The sequence below is a fragment of the Sciurus carolinensis genome, chromosome 11 (assembly GCF_902686445.1).
Source record: "Sciurus carolinensis chromosome 11, mSciCar1.2, whole genome shotgun sequence".
NCBI lineage: Eukaryota > Metazoa > Chordata > Mammalia > Rodentia > Sciuridae > Sciurus > Sciurus carolinensis.
The window spans coordinates 41,528,233-41,546,616 of NC_062223.1; the positions used below are offsets into that span (position 1 = coordinate 41,528,233).

Sequence of the window (18,384 nt, forward strand, 5' to 3'; positions counted from 1 at the left end):
CTCCAAAGGCAGCCCTGTCCTGGGGCGACCAGCCCACCAAGGCCCCTCTCTCCTCAGTGTTGACCATCCTGGAACTTACTCAGCTACCACGGGTCTGGTCCCCTTGAGGCTTCCTCCAACATGACAGGACCATCCAAGACCCTCTTGGCACCCACCCCACTCTGTTTAGCATAGTAAACACAAGAGCTTACCATCCAGGGGAGTGGTGCTCAACAGTAGGAGGAACAGGACCTAGTCCTGAAGTAACTCTGACCAAGAAGGATGTTTTCTTGGTATTCGCCTTTTTCTAAACACTTTTGAATTCAAAAATACATGAAAGTCAAAAAAACTAAAATGATAAATACATTGCAGGACTGGGGTTGTGACTCAGTGGTAGAGTGTTTGGCTAGTATGCATAAGGCCCTGGATTCGATCCCAGCAGCACAAAAGCAAAAACAAAAAATTGCAGAAAGAAGCATGGGAGATAAAATTGAGAAAAAAATCTCAGAAAATAGAATAAACAGAAGTGGGAGGGGAGACAATAGGAAAACATTAGAGTAGCAACCTAAAAAGTTCAACATCCCAAAAGAGGACCTGGTGGGAAGAAAATGAAGAGGAGGAGTAAAGAAAGAAAATCATCAACAAATAATAATAACTCAAGAAAAGGTCCCCAAACTGAAAGACATAAGTTTCCAGGCTGAAAGGCTACTGAGTACCCAAGATGAAGGATGAAAATGGACCTTTGCCAACACATATCATCATACATTTTCAGACCTAGCGAGACGGCTCTTTGCAACCCAGGATTGCATCCCCTCACTCTCACCTCTTCCCAGTACAGCCCACGGCTCCCTTTCCATCATCTCCCCTGAACAGTCAGTCAGATCCCATCTCTTTCTGTGTAAAAGCCTCCTGTGGCTTTCACTGCACTGAGAATAAAGAAAATAAAGCAATGAGGTTTTAAGCCCACCTCTCAAGTTTGATCACTCTTAGGGGCATTCACAGTTTGAATGAATTAGCCTAAAGGATCCTGCTTTACAGGCAGCTACCCAAATGGAATTTTCCTCTTCCTACTTATCTCACCTTTCCTGTCTTCTTTTCTTTTCCCTTTCTAAAGTTTCTTTTAGGCATCAGTTCGTACTTTTTTAAGGCAGACTGCGGGCAATAGCAGTATTGTATCACATGAATTGTTCCTAAATAGGATTTTTAATGCAAGAAGTCATAATGAGGTTTCAAAGGAGAAACTGAGAAGTGGGCAAAGTTCCCATGGGAACCGACATTCTCTCAATTCTCTTTGGGGTCATAGCCAGGAAAAAGAAGCGTCATGTTGAACATGGGGCAATTCTATCCCACCAGGAGAGGCTTCCCAGATTTGCACTGACCATCAGATTATCATTAGTCTAGAAAGTCAGAATTTATATGTGCCTTGAATATAAAATGGGCTCAACATATGCCTACTCAAAGAGAATCAATGAAATGGACCTCCAAGTTCCGCAAGGTAATGAACTTATCTTTCAGGTTTGATTCATTCAGTACACATTTATTGAACATCTACTTTCTGCTGGGTCCTTTTCAGGCATTAGGGACACAGCAAGGAAAAGATGGTCTTAGTTCAGGCCCTCCGACAGCTCATGCTCTAATGGGAGTCAGATAACACAGGAGACAGGATGGGATGCTGGGATGGCCCTTGACAGGGCAGCAGGTTTGTGAGGACTGATGCTTGTCAGAGACTCTGGAAAGACACATTTCAACTGAGGCCTGAGTCCTGAGAAGGATCTAGCCACATGATGACCAGGGAAGACCAAGCAGAGGGAACAGGAGTTAAGGTCCAAAGATGGATACAAGGGGAAGTGTTTAAAAAAGAGCAACAAAAAGTCAGGACATAGTAAGACATGAGGGAAAGGGCACAAGTGAACATAGAAGAGGTAAAAGGAGCAGTTAATGTAAAGGCTGGCAAGCCATGGCGAGGTACCTGGATTTCTCATCCACATGTGGAGAAGTATTTTTCTAGAAAATTCTCAGTGTGCTTGTCTTCTTCATATAGTCTCCCATGCTACTGTATTCACTTACCATCATCTCCTAAGGAATAAGCAAATGAAATTAAAGTTTCTTCTTTAACTATATTTTTCACATTTTAATTCAACCAGTGTCAGCAAAACAGTAAAATTAAAAAATTAAATTAAAAAAAAGAAATCGAAGTTCAAAATTAAGCATGAATATATTTTTTTCCCTTTTTGTGCTATGCCACCCAAGATGAATCCCGAAAGTCAAAAGATCACTCATTGTGCCACCACACCCAGCAAGCTGGGACTGTTGCTGGCTTAAAGTGACATTTTCTCCATTTCGGGCTTGACTGTGTGGCACCTGTCACATTATTTCAAGATACTTCTTATATTTTCATGCTCTTCCTTCACATTTTGGTGTGCATACTTAGCTGGTTCTCCTTATCTTGTATACTGCATTTCGCTTGTTGCCACTACCACATGCAGGTAAGTGTTATCTGTTTGTGTAAGTGTCAGCTTATTTGGTTAGGGTTTGCCAGCCAATTAAAACAAACCAATTTCATGCATTCCGGGAATCTCTAAAACTGAAAGGCAACCATGGAGGAGTCTTTGCTCTTTAAGGCAACAGTAAGGTACAATGGAGATGAAACAATTTCAGGAAAAAGGTTTTAAGGGGTTCATTTTCCAGTGTCATTTTTGCCATAAGGCACAATTGCCCCAAATAATTCAGGGATCAAAACTGCCAAGAAGAATGAAGCCAAAACTGATGCACCCAGTCTACAGATGGACTGTGCCACAGAAGCACTCACCTGCCATCTTCCCTGCCTGGTTAAATAAGGAAGAATTCCACAGAAGTGAAGACTTTCTAAACACTAAAAAAGATGGTTTTTGTAACTCTTATAAATCTAAGACCATAAATTGGGATGTCTTTTAAATGGTCTTCTTTACTTAGAATACCAAAATGCTATCTAGAGTCCAATGAGAGTTTCTGACTTGGTGAACAGCGACATCCCAAGATTGCCCCCAGCGTGCACTCAGATCCCACACTAAAATTTTGTCTTAACCTCACAATCTTTCTCTCCTTCCCACAGTGCATCAACAACAGTTTTGCAAGCTCTGCTTCATGTCTCTAATCAAATCCAGGCCCTCCACTTCCAACCACACTGCCTCCATTCTTCTCTTATCATCTCCCACGCAAACTTCTAACAACCTCCAAATTTGTCTCCCTGGTTTAGTGTCACCTCTTCTCACTCCACCTCTCACACTCACACCAGGTCATCTGTCCAAAACACATTTTGCATCTTATTATTCCTCTATTCAGAAACCTTAAACAGCTCCCCATCAGCCCCAGAACAGTCTGCAGCACACACAGTCCAGCCTGCGTTTCCCACTTCCTCACCTGCAGTTTTCCAGTCACCCTGACAATGACCCACAGAAGGCTATGGCTTTTCTTTAAACGGCCACAGTTGGTCATGCATCACCTACCTTCTGCGTGCTATTCCCTCTGACTGTAACGTCCTCCACCCTCCACTGCCTCGAAAACCCCTGCTGATTCTTGGTGGAATCATAGCATCACCTCCTCTGTGAGGATTCCTAGCTCACCACGGCATGATTAAACTCCCACTCTTTGCTGCCATAGCTCTTGGTACACACATTTACCCTCTGCTGCAGCATGGGCAAACAAAAATTCACATGCCATATGTGCAATTTAAGATTTTCTGATAGCCTCAGTAAAAAGATAAAAAGAACTGATGAATTCTATTAATATATTTCATTTAACCAGTAAGTGCAAAACAATACCTTTTCAACATATAATCGATACCAAACACTAACAATTTTTCATGTTAATTCTTTGAAATCCAATGTGCATTTTACACTTAGAGCACATTTGAAATCCAGATACTGAGCTGTCATCAAAAACAACTGATCTATATTTAGATTACATAAAATTTACAATTGAAAAATTCATCAATTCACATAGCCAGGTTGTTCTCAATATACTTGAAAGTTTTCTAATAACTACAAATATCAGTATTTTTTTATTTTCAGTTGAAATAACAATGAAATAGCATTTAAAAACCAGTTCCTCAGTCACACTGGCTACATTTCAAGTGCTCTAGAACGCAGATAGTGGTTTTCTATTGGATACAGCAGCTCTGCTGTAATTACTTGTGTCTTCATCTCTCTTCCCCACAATATTAGACCATGTCTAATTTACAGGTATGAATGAGACAAATGGTGTTTTGTGAAAGCATGTTCAATAAATAAAGGTGCAAATCATTTGATTCTACCGCAACATGATACTGAAAGCAAGAATATAAATGATATTTTTATGAGTACATATGCACACTCATACGATCCTTCACACAGACCCAAGCACAGACACATGTATAAGCACATGCTTACAGCATTCGTCACACCAACCAAGACATGGGAACCTACACATTCCCTGACAGATGCATCAAGATGTGATGCACACACATCTTGGAAAACCGTTCAGTCTTAGAAAAAGAAGGAACCCTGCCAGGGGTGGCAACACAGATGAACCTGGAGGACATTATGCTGAGTGAAATAAGCCAGTCACAGAAGGACAAATTACAACACAGCCTGTTTATAGTCAAACCCTCAGGCCCAGAGGGTGAGGTGGAGGCTTCCAGGGACTCCAGGAGTGGAAACCTTATAAACCTCCAATTACACATGAATAAGTTCCAGAGACCTGCTATCTGGGATTGGGCCTTCACAATACTGTATTGTACGCCTAAAAGTTTAAGAGGGTAGATCTCATATTAAGTGTTCTTACCACAGGGGGAAAAAGAGAGAGAAAAGAAAAGCAATAGGAAAAAAACAAAAAAACAGAACAAAACAAATATACTCATGTACTCAGTGGTGTGGGGTGCTGACAGTCAGAGAGGGAGCAGAAAGAATCCAGGAAAACTCTTATTTCTTCCTCAATTTTTCTGTAAACCTAAAACTGCTCTAAAGAACAAAGTCTATTTAAAAGAAGCAAGAAAACCACTTAAGCCTAAGTGCATTTGTATCGCGTTCCCTCTGGCCGCAGAGAGAGACACGACAAACGTCTGAAGCTTTGGAAGTTTATTATGCACAGTCCCTCTCCTACACTTCTCTTACTCCCAGCTTCCGCGCACTCCCAGCTTCTCTTCTCTCAGCTTCTTCTCTCAGCTTCTTCTCTCAGCTTCTTCTCTCAGCTTCTTCTCTCAGCTTCTTCTCTCAGCTTCTGCGCACTCCCAGCTTCTTCCGCCCTCAGCTTCTTCCGCAGCCTTTCTTACTCTCCCACCCACCAGGCTTATATACACTTTAACCAATGGGGGGGGGGGGCACTCGAGGTAAACCGCGGACAGCTGCAGGCATAGAATAGGTACACGAGGGGGGCATGCTCTAATCACATTGTTAACTAGCCAATCATTGGAATTCGCTGGTTGTTTACTGTATAGCTGGCCGCTTTTGGCTCAGCGTAGGCGCCATCTTGACCGTGCCCAAGGCTGGGGGTCCCAGAAACCCCGACACATTTGCTTTGTTACTGATTCCTTCAACGTTAAAAATTACTTCATGCATATTATCCCCCCTTGTTCTGGGCCTTCACCTCTCTTTTCTCCTTTCCTTGATGCATCTGTGGGTGGTCTGCATAATTAGCATTCCATAATGTTTTACATTCTCTAGTTGTCTTGCCTTTTCAAATGGTCTTTAAGCTTCTGGAGACAGAAATCATTCCTTGTGCTTTGTAGCTATCACACATGGTTTAATGGTAATAACAGATTGGAGAATTCTACATATGACATATAATCAATTCTCAGAAGACTTCTTTTTCTGCAAAGTCCTCCTCAATCGATTCCAGAAGCTAGATCTCTCAATGTGCACACTGATAGCACTATCGATGACCTCTGAAAGCACTTTTCCTCCAAGTATGGCAACATGTTCCCTGGGTGTGACTGTCCTTCACCCAGGGAGGAGCGCTCCTGTCTGCAGTCTTCACTGCCAGCCTCACATCACCCTGTGCAGTACTCTCATCAATAATCCCATCGTAGATGTTACTTCCTGACCCCATTGCCCCCTTCATCCCCAGGAGTCACAGGGTGCAACAACATGACAGGACAAACCCTGTAAGGGAGGCCACCTCCTTAGCTCTCCAGTCAGTTGCTCTCTCTCCCTAACGACAGATAACTCTGAAAAATGAATGCACACATGTAGATTTCCACAAAGGAAATTATGGCTGGTGTATTGTTTATTCTGATGCTGCTTGAATGAATAAAAACAAAACAAAATAAACAGAGAGATGCTTTGATAATCAGTCATAGGTCTGGTTGTTGTTCTTTCTCTCTTGCTTCAATAGCTCTCTGATGGTCTCCATCTCCTCAGCAGTGAACTTGGGGGTTAGAGCCACGTTGTCATAATCAAATTCTTCATCAAGTGAAAAGGGCTGGACTTCGTCACCAAGTATCTATAAAGGTAACGAAGGAGGAAAAACCATCAACAATCATTATAAATGAAGACAAAGTTGAAAACATAAACTCCCTATTAATATTTAATTAAACTTTTAGACATCAGCATTCTCAGCTGATTAAGCTGTTTTTAAGTAAAGAAATAAATTTAATTATTCAATTTTACCTAATATAGACTCTTAATATGCCCCATTTGTAATGGAATGAATATGATTAACTAATTCTGCCTAAGGCAAAAATCAGAAAGTCTCCCCTGCACACATTTATTACATTTTTTACCACTTGTAGTGTCAGGGATAGAGACATGTGGGAAAAATAGGAGTCACATTAAAATGCAAGAAAATATTCCTTAAGATTGGACCAACCTTAAATACATTTTCACCATTTACTAAAAAGATCTGTTTAATAAGACACAGTTTTCAAAGATAAAAACAGACTACACTTAATATCCTTCTTCAGATAATACCCATAATACCTGGCTAATAATAATAGCTATGAAAATACACAGTATTATCTTAAATTAAAACCTCAGAATCCCTTTATTTCTACCAATAATCTTTTTGTAGAACTAACTACATTTATTAAAATACAAGGGAAATAGAAACCAATGAAGTTACATAAGTATACAATCAGATAAATTCAGAATTCAGGCCCTTCAGAAAGCAAATTTTGTAAACACAGTAATACCACTAGTCTACCAATAATTTTTAAAAATATTATAGCTTATGTAAAGTCAGAGTAGCTGCAAAGAGATATAATACTATCTATTTATTCAAAATTTGTGAGTTTTAAGATTTTCTAAAGGAAAGCAAATAAAAAGCATATTTTCTAATAAAAAAGAATGCCTACATCTCATCATATCATGCCCTAGAAAAGACCTCCAAATGGTGTGTAATACAATGAAATCGACCTGCACCTCTATCTAGCTCTATATGTATGGAGCTAATGAAAAAAAAAAAAAAACTATGGCTCATGCAAGAATGAGAAAACAAAAAAAATACCCTGAAACTATAATCAGCTTTAAATATTCTTGCATGGAAGATGATTTCATTGAGTGGCTTTTGCAATGTTTGTAAAAAAAGAGCATACTGCTCTCCAGATGAAAAAGAAATCCTGAAAAGTAGATTTCTTCTACCTGTTTGGCATGGCTTATAGTTAGGTGTGCAGTGCTAAGAGCAAACAACCAGCCATTTATCATCTTTCTTAGTAAAACCAATGACAGAACAAATTCCAGTGACTCACTCATTTCCTCTTTATTAGAAAATGCCTGTGTGCTTTCTTGACCAAAGTAATGGTAAGAACCGCCACTGACTGGGTTCCCACCACGTGCCAGCCTTAGTACTAGGAATCATGTGGGCATTAGCAGTAAGCTTCAAACAGCCCTGCCAGCTGTCATTGTTACCCCATCTTATGGATCTCTGAAAGGCTAAGGAACTTGTCCAAAGCTATACATAAAAGGAAGAAGCAACACTGGAATCCAGGGCAATCTGCTTCAGATAAAGTTGTACCCACTCAACAAAAAATATCATTAAAAATCAATAAAGTCTTAGCTATTTGGGAGAAAAGATCTTTTCTGAATAAGCTGAACAATTCCTACAACCTACTATAGAAAATGTACTCAATGCCATGTGTAATACCATGATTGTCTTTAAAAGAACAGCTGAACACAGGAAGCAAATCAGCCGGCAGAGTCCATTTTGATCACTTTCTGAGATTAAATTTATCCTTACCACAGCCAAAGTAACAGGGGCAACACTGCTAAAGCCAGCTCAAATGAAGAAACATGCAAACAAATACACAATATATTCCTTTCCTGAAGAGAAGTGCACAGGCCTTCTCCAACTCTCCTCAGCAGGTAGTGAGCACTGCAGATTGGGCACATGCCTTCCCGACTAGGTGTGCAGACGTTGGATTCTAACTGATCCTGGCACAGTACGAGGAGGAGCCCCTGTCACCAAAGTGCATGCATCTGATGGGAGCTTTCAGTTTTACATCTGATCACGTCATCAAATGTATAACAAGCTTTGGGCTACCGTCAGAGATGGGCCCACTGCACTGGGACTCAGAAACCCACCTGCAGCCTCTAAGACCCACAGTTCTCATTACATGTAGTTAATTCATCTTCATCTACCTCCCAGTGAGACTAGGGTTTACATTTCCAGTTAGATAATTCCCTCTGCTGTGCTAAAATCTCAGCAATACCATGCCCTCCACACTTCCTCTCCACAGCACAACAAACCCTCACCTTCCACCTCCCTTTCCTTTACTTGTTCATTCAATGAACACTATTAGATATGGAGAACTTAAAATGAGTGTAGCAAAATCTGTGTCCACCAAGTTTTATAACTTCAAGAAGACAGAAGTAAATGATTTCAATAGCATGTGCCATATTCCCCAGGAGAAGAAGTGCAAACAGAGAAGCAGAAGCTTAATTCACTCTCAACTGAGTACACTGCCACGCTCCAGAAAATAGACAGTAACCAAAGAGAGGTTCAAGATGAAAGGAAGGTTGCTTTTCCTTGTTTTGTTCGGTTTGTTAAGGATGGGAGAGACTTCAACACATTCACAAGTCGAAGGGAATGAATCAAGAGAAGAAAGAAGAGAATGACCCCAACCATGTTATTTGTTCATTCCATAAATATTTATTGCTTGTCTTGTATGGTACCAAGTTCAACACTCATTCTGACCTTTCGCATTTGAATTTAATAAACTATGAAGACATGCATGAGTGAATTTACACTCTTCCAAGACAAAGGACACATATGTAACTCAAAGGGGGGCTGCAACTCAGAAAACCACTGTGAGCTTCCAAGTGATAGCTTTTAAAACACAGCAAGGTTGGATTTCTTTTTCTTTGTTTCAGTTTGTGGCTGCTGAAGTGCACTCTGAGAATTCTCTTCTTCTAAGCTGGGTTCATTTAAGGGTTCTAAGCTATAAGACTCTAAGGTCTTCTCCAGACAGAAATTCTGATTTATTTCAGAGTAGAATTTGTGCAATGGAACACTAACTCCCCTGCTGCTAAACGAAAAAACAACTGTGAATTAAGTTATTAACTTGTTGTTTTTGCCTAAGGAGCTGAGAGAAATGTGTGGATTTCAGGTGTCTAATTTCAAATCTAACTGAAATCTTTTTGTAGCCTCTCAGAGAATAGAATTTGTACACTATTAGAAAACCCCAAGTTTCCTTTAAATTACTCATGTGACTTATTCTAACAGAGATTGTTAAAAGGAGGAATAATTTTCATTCATAGTACCACATAAGCAAATTAGAGAAAACAGAACTAATGCTCAAATCAATAATGGCAGCATTTAGCTGTAGGCTAGTGTACAAAGTAATATAGTAAATAAACTCTCTTCATAGTTGGAATTTTTAAAGTCTCATTATGAATTGGCAAAACAAGAGATCTCCTACTAAAACACCACTGAAGTTTCTTCTGTGGCCTCTTCTATGGCTTTTCTGGTTTTTCATCTTTCTAATGTGAATTCATTTTGCTCTATAAAGCCATGCAAAACTTCCAAGATTCCTCAAAATAGAGCAACCACAGCAAGAAGTCATTTACAAATAAGAAGAGGAAGGTTTTTGGAAAATGTTGGACTCTAAAAGGAAAATGTATTGTATAAAACCATAATAAAAAAGGGAAAAAAATTAAAAAAAAAACAATCCACATCAGAAAGTTGATGGGTCCTGAATAGGCAAGTAAGAGGAAGCAGGACTTCCCAGGACACATGTTCCAGACTGAAGTCACAGAAACAATTACCATCTCCAGCCCCAAATGGCCTTCTGGTAGGCCCTTACAAGGAAACTAATGCTGGAAACTAATGGTTACGTTCTTTTACTGACATTAGATGCTTTAAAATAAGATTAATGCTATTTAGCCAAAGAACAGATGGTGCAATATTGTGACTCTAGACAGTTCTGGAAAGTTTCTCAAATAAGTAATAATTAGAAATAAGAATTACAACCAAAATATTAGTCTTGGTATCCAAAATTCAGCAAAAGTCATTCAGTGATGGTTGAGGGGTTTTGCCAACACTAAAACTTTTTATATAATTTTGATTTCAATGTTAAAAAATGTTTATATTTTCTGTAAAATTAAGAAATTTATATTCAGGCTTTAAGTTGTTTTAATTTGTATTTCACTGGCTATTGGATAGATCCCAGAGAACATTCAGGGTTTTTTTAACCCATTAACTTAAAACACTTTATGACAATTTTTATAATTGTCCTACAATATGTATTTTCTATAATTGCACTGAGGTATAATCAAATTTTGTAATGATATCAGGTTCCATGTTCAATGGCCAGTCCAATTACTTATACAGTCACAACTGAAGTCAAGAACATAAACAGGTCTTCAAAAGAAACAGGTTCCTGCTAGAATAACCTTGCAATTTTAGCTCCTTACAACTCAGAGAAAGCAATCTATAATTCAAAAAGCATATTGAAAAGTGCTGTCCCAATTGATTTGTCTGGTAACCAATTTGGGAGTTTAATATAAGCCTGCAAGCATCCTGGATATACTTTTGTGATGTCAGTGAACCAAAATACTATGAGAAAAAGGGCAATCTAAAACTGAAATGTGTGAAATATTTCTGACGGAATAAGTGATTCAATAACAGAATGTCTTCTAGTGAAAAGACGAGTGCCTAAACAACTAAAATAATCAAGAGTGACCCTAGGACTTTTATCAGAAAGGAACAATGAAGCGCCCTTAGCAACATCTTGTGCCTGATCCCCTTGACCTTAGAGTAAGAAGGGTGAGAAAGATCACTTCCCAGCATCACCAGCAGCCTCTATTGGTGCACATTTGTTAAGTGCATAGAAGAGTTGCACAATGACAGCAAAAGATGGCCTTCAAATTTTACATTTGGGAGAGATAATGTATAGCAGAGATTCCATTCTCCCCTGCATTTAATGCACATGGCTAAGTGACATTCCCCAGGCTCCTTGGTGGCTAGACATAAAGGATGCCACTAAGCAGCTGACAGAGGAATGTGAGCAGCAATTAAGGGCCCTGAGTCCTCAGCCCTGCAGGGGCATGCAGCTCCCAAGCTCCCATCTCCATCCCTGCACATATAAAGCTAACCTGATTTAGAAAATGCAGTTGAAAACATTTTCCCCAGGGGTGGTGGACATCCAGAGAGAAGGAACCTGGGTCCTTGATGACCACTTAAAACTGAACCACCTGGTTGCTTTAAGAGCCTCGACAGACTATCAAATAAGAGAAATAAACTTCTACTTCCTTTCTGCCATTAAATTATTATCATTGGGATTCTCTGTAACAGCAGCCTGACCTTACCTTAACTAATACAAAAGGTTCACAGGACCTTAGAAATAATGATAATAAGAAACATGGCCAGTTCAGACTAAAAGAGAGAAGAAAATTGTCTGTTCCTTCTATTGCATAATCCCTAGATGGTATTGTTCTATAGCATGGCATACATCATGAAACAAAAATAGTTTCCACATAAAAACACAGGTGGGTTTAAAAAGAAATACACACATTAGAGATAGATAAAAGTGAGAAGGATCAATGAAACTACTTCAATTCTAAATTTTCCCAAATCTGAACAAAATACAAAAAAAGCACATAGGTATGGAAGGACAAATGACAAAATCCGGGTTGTGCTGAGAGTGAATTCCCTGTGCAGTACCTCCTCTGCTTGCTTCTGGATTCCCTTCACAGTGGGCTTTGGCTTCGCCTCAGCAGTGAGAGGCTGGTCCACAGAAGGACTGTAAGAACAAACACTGTTGCTCACATCTTCTTCCACTTCTCCAGGAAGCAGCAGGAAATCTGTTGGATACAAAATATTTCAATTGATCCTCCTGCCAAGTTCAGAATTTACCTGTCATCTAAAAGTTTAGAAGACTCAAAAGAATGAGGTAGACATGCCCATGCAAAACAGGCCCGTTTCACAATGCCCATCCTCATTTGGGAAACTGACTTAGGGATCCCCTTTCTGTCAAATAGGATGCTGATGCATTCATTTTTATCTTATCATAGAAAAGTTACAGTCCATCCAAAGGGCTTGGCAGAAATGCTGGCTCTGGAGTACCTTGATTGTGCCTTGTGCTCCTAGCCCAATTTCTACTTCTACAGGAAAACAAGGCAGGAACTCCGATGCTACTCTTGTCTCATTTTCCCATATTTTCCTTAGGGGGTGAAGAGAAAGAAAATGGAGTGCTGATTTCATCCTGTAACAATACAGCAATATTTCACAAATATATATATATATATATATATATATATATATATATATATATATATTTACAAAACAATGATGCCAGAAGGGAAGTACTTTAACTTTCAGCAGAAAAATGAAGTACTCTATCATATTCAAAATGCATGGTCTCATTTTCAACACTTGCAAACAACAACTTGTTTCCTGCTTGCTCAACCCAAGCACAAGAATTCAATAACCAATCTTGATTTTCTGGTCAATTCATTATAAATGGATATGTTCCCTTATCTTCACATAGTTCATGAATACATCACAGACAACCAGAGATCTTTCACAGCCTCCTTTAAGGAAGTCAGAAAAATCCAAGCACAACAGGTTTCCTCCTCAGTCTGAATTTCCACAGGCCAGAGGGGCTAGCCAGAGCTAGCCAGGAATTTGCAGCTGGCTCAGTATTCTGCTGCTTGCTATTCAAAGATGATCCTAATGAAGCTGCTAATTAAGTTCTCAATGGAACTGATTAATTACCAACAGGTTTGCCTTGGCTGTTGCCAATGGCAGCACATACAGGGAGATAACTGAATAGGTACTGATCCTCGAAAACTGAAACTAATATTTTAAATGCATCTCTCACCACAGCAGCTATCACACTCACAAAAACATCCTCACCAATTCTTGGGACTCCAGCAGCAGAGAACATAGACTGGAAACAAACCTGCAGCAGGGAGATGGTGATGAGGGCAGCTCTGCCATGACCAGTTACTGAAATCCTAGGATATGCTCTCACTAATTAGCAGAAATAAAAACAATAATACCAGCCAATCCTTACATGCCCAGCATTTTATATGCATTAACACAGCTAACCCTCCCAACTGCTCTATTATTTCCTGGGTTGCAATCAATGAACTCTGAGCACTGAATAACCTTGCTCAAGATTCCACAGTGACAAACAGCAGAACCAAGCAGTCTGTCCACAGACCCCTATATTTTAGCCTATGATGTCAAATCATGAACTTTTAAAAATAAGCATTCTCATTACATGTTTTATTTAATTTGATCAGATTATATATCTAAACTCAGTCAAGATATTGTAACACATTATCTTGGTTACACAGCACAGTATACCTACAGAGGAAACTTTAAACCCAATATAGCTGGTGGACAGACTGGCACTGTAATGTACCTGTTTACGAGTTCAAAGCCAAATTCCCTCACTGAGCTCCTTGGGGAGTGGCCTAGGACTGATTCAAGCCTGGCTAGGGCCTGCCACAACAAGACAAGAAAGAGGAGGTTCAGGTCTCTTAATGTGAAAACCAATATCTCCCAGACCCATTAACTGCCAGTGCAGCATCAGTTCAAATGTGAAATCAAAATCAATTGTGCTTTCAGAGCTATTTAAGATCATCGTTCTGAATGACAAATTGTGCTGCAAGGAGGACAAGGCTGCACTTGCTTTCCTGAAACTCTTCATTTCCCCAATCTGTCTGCAAAGAAGGTAGGATTTTCAACAAAAATGGTTTCTTTCACAACAGCTCTACTGCCACGGGAACAATTCTTTCAAAACAACAAGACTGCATGCTCCACATCTTAAATTCCTGTCATTTGTTTCTTCAGTGTAAAGGGAAATGGACCAATGCATATCTGCTGGTGCCTAACACAGCACCTTCTGCATAGGGAATTCTCAACCAATACCTGGAGATAAGAGACGAATTTCCTGTGTGTCAGCTTTTTAACTGAACAGCAAGGATCAAGAGTCCAGCTGCCAACAGGACTTTGTGGATGATGTAAAATAAGCACAGACCTTACCCTCGAAAACTAAAGATTGTTATGGATAATTCTTTCACATAGAAAATCAATCAAAATAATCAAGAACAAAATTGAAAGTCTCTAACTCTGAGGATGATAGATTTACAAAACAGTAAAATGACATGGGCAAAAACAGCCTGCAGGGCACATGTTATGAAGAAAGCTGCTGTCCTGTAGCCATTTTAGAATTGTGGATATGTTATTTATGTACATGCTCAAGAGGAAGAATTATTGTATTCACTGATGGTGGTGAAGAGTTCTGAAATTCCCTGTAAAACTTTCCAAAACTGAAGTGTTTTAAGAGACTTCACCCAATCCTAATTATTATCTCTAAAGCAACCAAAAGCCTCATTTTTATCCTAACTAAATGTCACTGCGTTGGCTGATATACATTGTAGAGTCACAGGGCAACTACTAGAAATGAATGGCAAGACTGATTGGAACATTTTAATATCATCTTTTTCACATAAATATGAAGAATTTCTAATATTTATGAACTTTCTGTTCATGCCATATGTCTTTTGTATTTAGACAATGATCAGCAATGCAAAGGTTATTATCTGATATATTAAAAAGTCACCAATCTAATTCAGACTACAATAACATTTAATCTGCCTGACATATTTATATAACTAACCAATCTGTTCATTTGCTACTATGTAAACTTTTCATCACTATGACAAATGAGAAAAACAACTTTAAGGAGGAAAGATATATTTTGGCTCATGGTTGCAGAGAGTTCAGTGCATGGTCAGTTGGTTCTATTGCTTTGGACCCAAAGTGAGGCAGAACATAATGGCAGAAGGGTGAAGCAGAGAAAATCTGCCTAGCTGATGGCAGTCAGGAAGCAGAAAGAGAGAGAGAGAAAAACAAGGGCTGGAGACAAGACATAGTCCTCAAGGGCATACCTCCACTAACCTGTCCTCCAACCATGCCCCACCTGCCTACAGTTTGTGCCACATCCCAGGAGTCCCTTTAGTTATCTGTAGATTAATCCACTGATGAAGTCAGAGCCCTCATGATCCAACCACTTCCCTAAACCCCACCCTGAACATTGCTGCACTGGGGACCAAGCCTTCAACACATGAATCTTTGGGGGACACTTCATATCCAAACTGTAACAGCTAGCATGTAAAACTGATATTTCCTGAAAGTTCAGACTTCTACATCTAAAAAGAATATGTATAAGAAATGCTTTAGCCATCCCTCAACACACACTGCCAGCTAGGAAAGTCTACTTCAGTGGCTCTTGTTCCTAAGAATAACTGAAAATCCCCAAGAGCTTTTGTATATTTAAGTTATATTTATTACCATGTAGAAATTAAAATTCACAAATATTCCAATATTATTTAATGAATCATTAAAATTAATCCTTTTTACATATTAAAATATTTTCGTGGAAAACATATTTTCCAAAAACAAAGAAAATAGTGAGAAGTGTTCAGTTTCTTTTTTTTTTTTTTTAATCTATTTAATGTTTGGCTTAAGGCAGAAAGTTGAATTCTACATTTGTTTCTGCTTTCAATTTTTGAAATACTCTGTTTCAGTTAAAGTAAATGAAGATCTACTCTCACACAGATAAGTAGTTGGAAAAGGAAAATTTATTTTAAGTTTTTTTTATATGATTATGGATATTCTTTGATACTGCACCAGAACCTGATAAATGGTAGGGTTTTTTTAAAGCTACATTTTGCCAAAAAATCTGAAACCATATTGTTAAATTTTTCATACTGGTCATTAAAATCCATTGGTCTATCTTACAAGTTGATAGTTATTTCCTCTATGCATAATTTTGTAACATCATGAATTGCTTACTTGGAAAATATTGATTCACTGTGTTGTGCAGATCTTCCAACTGTTGACATACTTCATTATGCAGAATAAAAATCACATTAGTTTATATCAGCATTTTTACCAAAAAAGCTTCCAAATATTGAGAAGCCATCAAGCTCACAGTACTAGATGTAAGTTTTCTAAAATTTTAATTTCACTTGATCTTCTGCCAATTTTGTCATTAGCAATGAATACTATCAATTGCATGCCTTGAAGAGACAGACTCACATCACTCATTTTTCAGAACTATAGTTTGTCTGTCAGTCTTTCAAATAAAAATTGATCCATGAAAGGGAAAAACAAGTTCAGCACATCACTCAATCACTTGTATTTTTCTATAAGACAACCATTGTATTTCCACATGCAGCAGAAGTGCTTTGTGGGTATTTGCATTTTTGGCACCCAAATCATTAAAAAGAAGTGTTTGAGGACCGAGATTCAGAAAAAGGAGTAATTTTTACTACTTCATCAAGGGCATTTTCAGTGGAAACTGGTGTCTGTTTTGACTATAAATTTGTAAGAGTCAGGTTATTTATGACTGCTAGTATGGTTTGTGCCACTACCTTGATTTACACTAAGGTACCAGTCTCTCCACCCATCAGTGCTTTTGCAACATCAGTGCAACTATCAATACACTTACCTGCAGACCTCAGGGTTTCCCAACAGTTCCCACTTTATAAGGTAAGTTTCCCAGGAGCAAGATAATACATTTAAATCTAAATAATTTCACTACATTAAATGTAAGGATGTATATATGTGTGTTTACAAAAATGTATTTATATAAACCTTGTGCTGCTTACAAGCAACATAAAAGATACTTGGCAAAAGAAAAAAAAAAAGATGCAGAACAAAGGAAAGTAGAAGTGCAGGAGAAAATTACTGCTCATCCAAGAAGAAGGTAGGGAAGGACAGGGAAGACTTACTTCATGGATGGGGCATTTGACAGCAATAGTAAACCATAACCATCTATCATACAAGTACAAAGATAAATGTATGCAGGAGTCAGAAAAATAAAAATAAAAATATCAACTTTATACCTAACTGGCAGAGCTGAATTTGAAAACCGGGCTTCTGTTAGCAGGCCTTCCTTTTAAGCCTAGATATTTGATACTCCACCTGAGAGAAGGTCTGCACAGCTGGCACCCAGAAGGTGTAGGGTGAACTGCTTCATACCCCCAGACCCCTTAAATGGGAACTCTAGAGAAACACCCCCAGACTTCCATCCAGAAATGATTCCCAGCTGTAACTGCACTTTAGAATCACGTGGGGAGATTTCCAAACAGCTAATGCCTAGCACAGACATCAGACCGCTAAGGCAGATTCTTCTTCAGTGCAGCAACAGTCATCAGTATTTTTTTTTAAGACCACAAAAGAATGATCTCTAACAGTCCTAAATAAAAACTAAAAACACAAATAAATAAAATAAAAATAAACTGTCTAAATTTTAAGTTGACTGAAATGTGCCATTTTCTCCTAGCTCAGGACCCCTACACATGCTGCTCCTACACTTTCCTCTCTCCCCTCACCCACCAGCGTATCTAGTTCATGGTTACTCATCCTTTGGGTCTCAGGCTTTCAGAGAGTTTTTTCTGATACCGCAGACAAACTAAAGTTCCCCTGCCCTATTCTTTCATGAGATCTAGAACAATCTATAATCATATATTTGTGATTATATGATAAATGCCTGATTCTTCCAATGAACTGTGAATTATATGAAGATGGGAACCTGTTTTCTTTTATTCTTCATTATGTTCCAGGCCAGCCACAGTTCTTAAATATTTGTTGAATAAGAATACTGGACATTCACAGGCTGCCCAAAGTTGGTTAAAGTTGCAGATAACCAAAGAATTTTTAAAAATTGGATGTTCTCACCCATTATTGACTAAAAGTGATAAGAAGTACTAAATACCTTGAAAATAAAAAATCAAATGAGGCTGCCAATGACTGAACAGGAATCAGTGCCCATTTTCATTCAACACAATTAGCTACCGTATAAGTACTCCTACTGTTCAAGAGACCTATAGAAGACAGCACAATTCTGAGAACTGGACCTCAAAAGAATAGTCTCTTGAGCCAAGTGCTCTCAGTTAGAGAAGAAGTAGGACCAACTAAGGAGGCAAAATAATAATA

At 38.8% G+C, this 18,384-nt stretch overlaps 1 protein-coding gene across 1 annotated transcript in view; it reads right to left on the minus strand.

Annotated features, from left to right (window-relative positions):
- Nucleotides 1-6,201: 6,201 nt before the first annotated feature.
- Nucleotides 6,202-18,384, minus strand: part of Iftap (intraflagellar transport associated protein) — a 62,489-nt gene continuing 50,306 nt past the window's right edge. Inside the window, 2 exon segments of the mRNA XM_047519711.1 lie at nucleotides 6,202-6,435; nucleotides 12,091-12,230. Coding sequence (XP_047375667.1) covers nucleotides 6,283-6,435; nucleotides 12,091-12,230 — 293 coding nt within the window. The 3' untranslated portion in view covers nucleotides 6,202-6,282.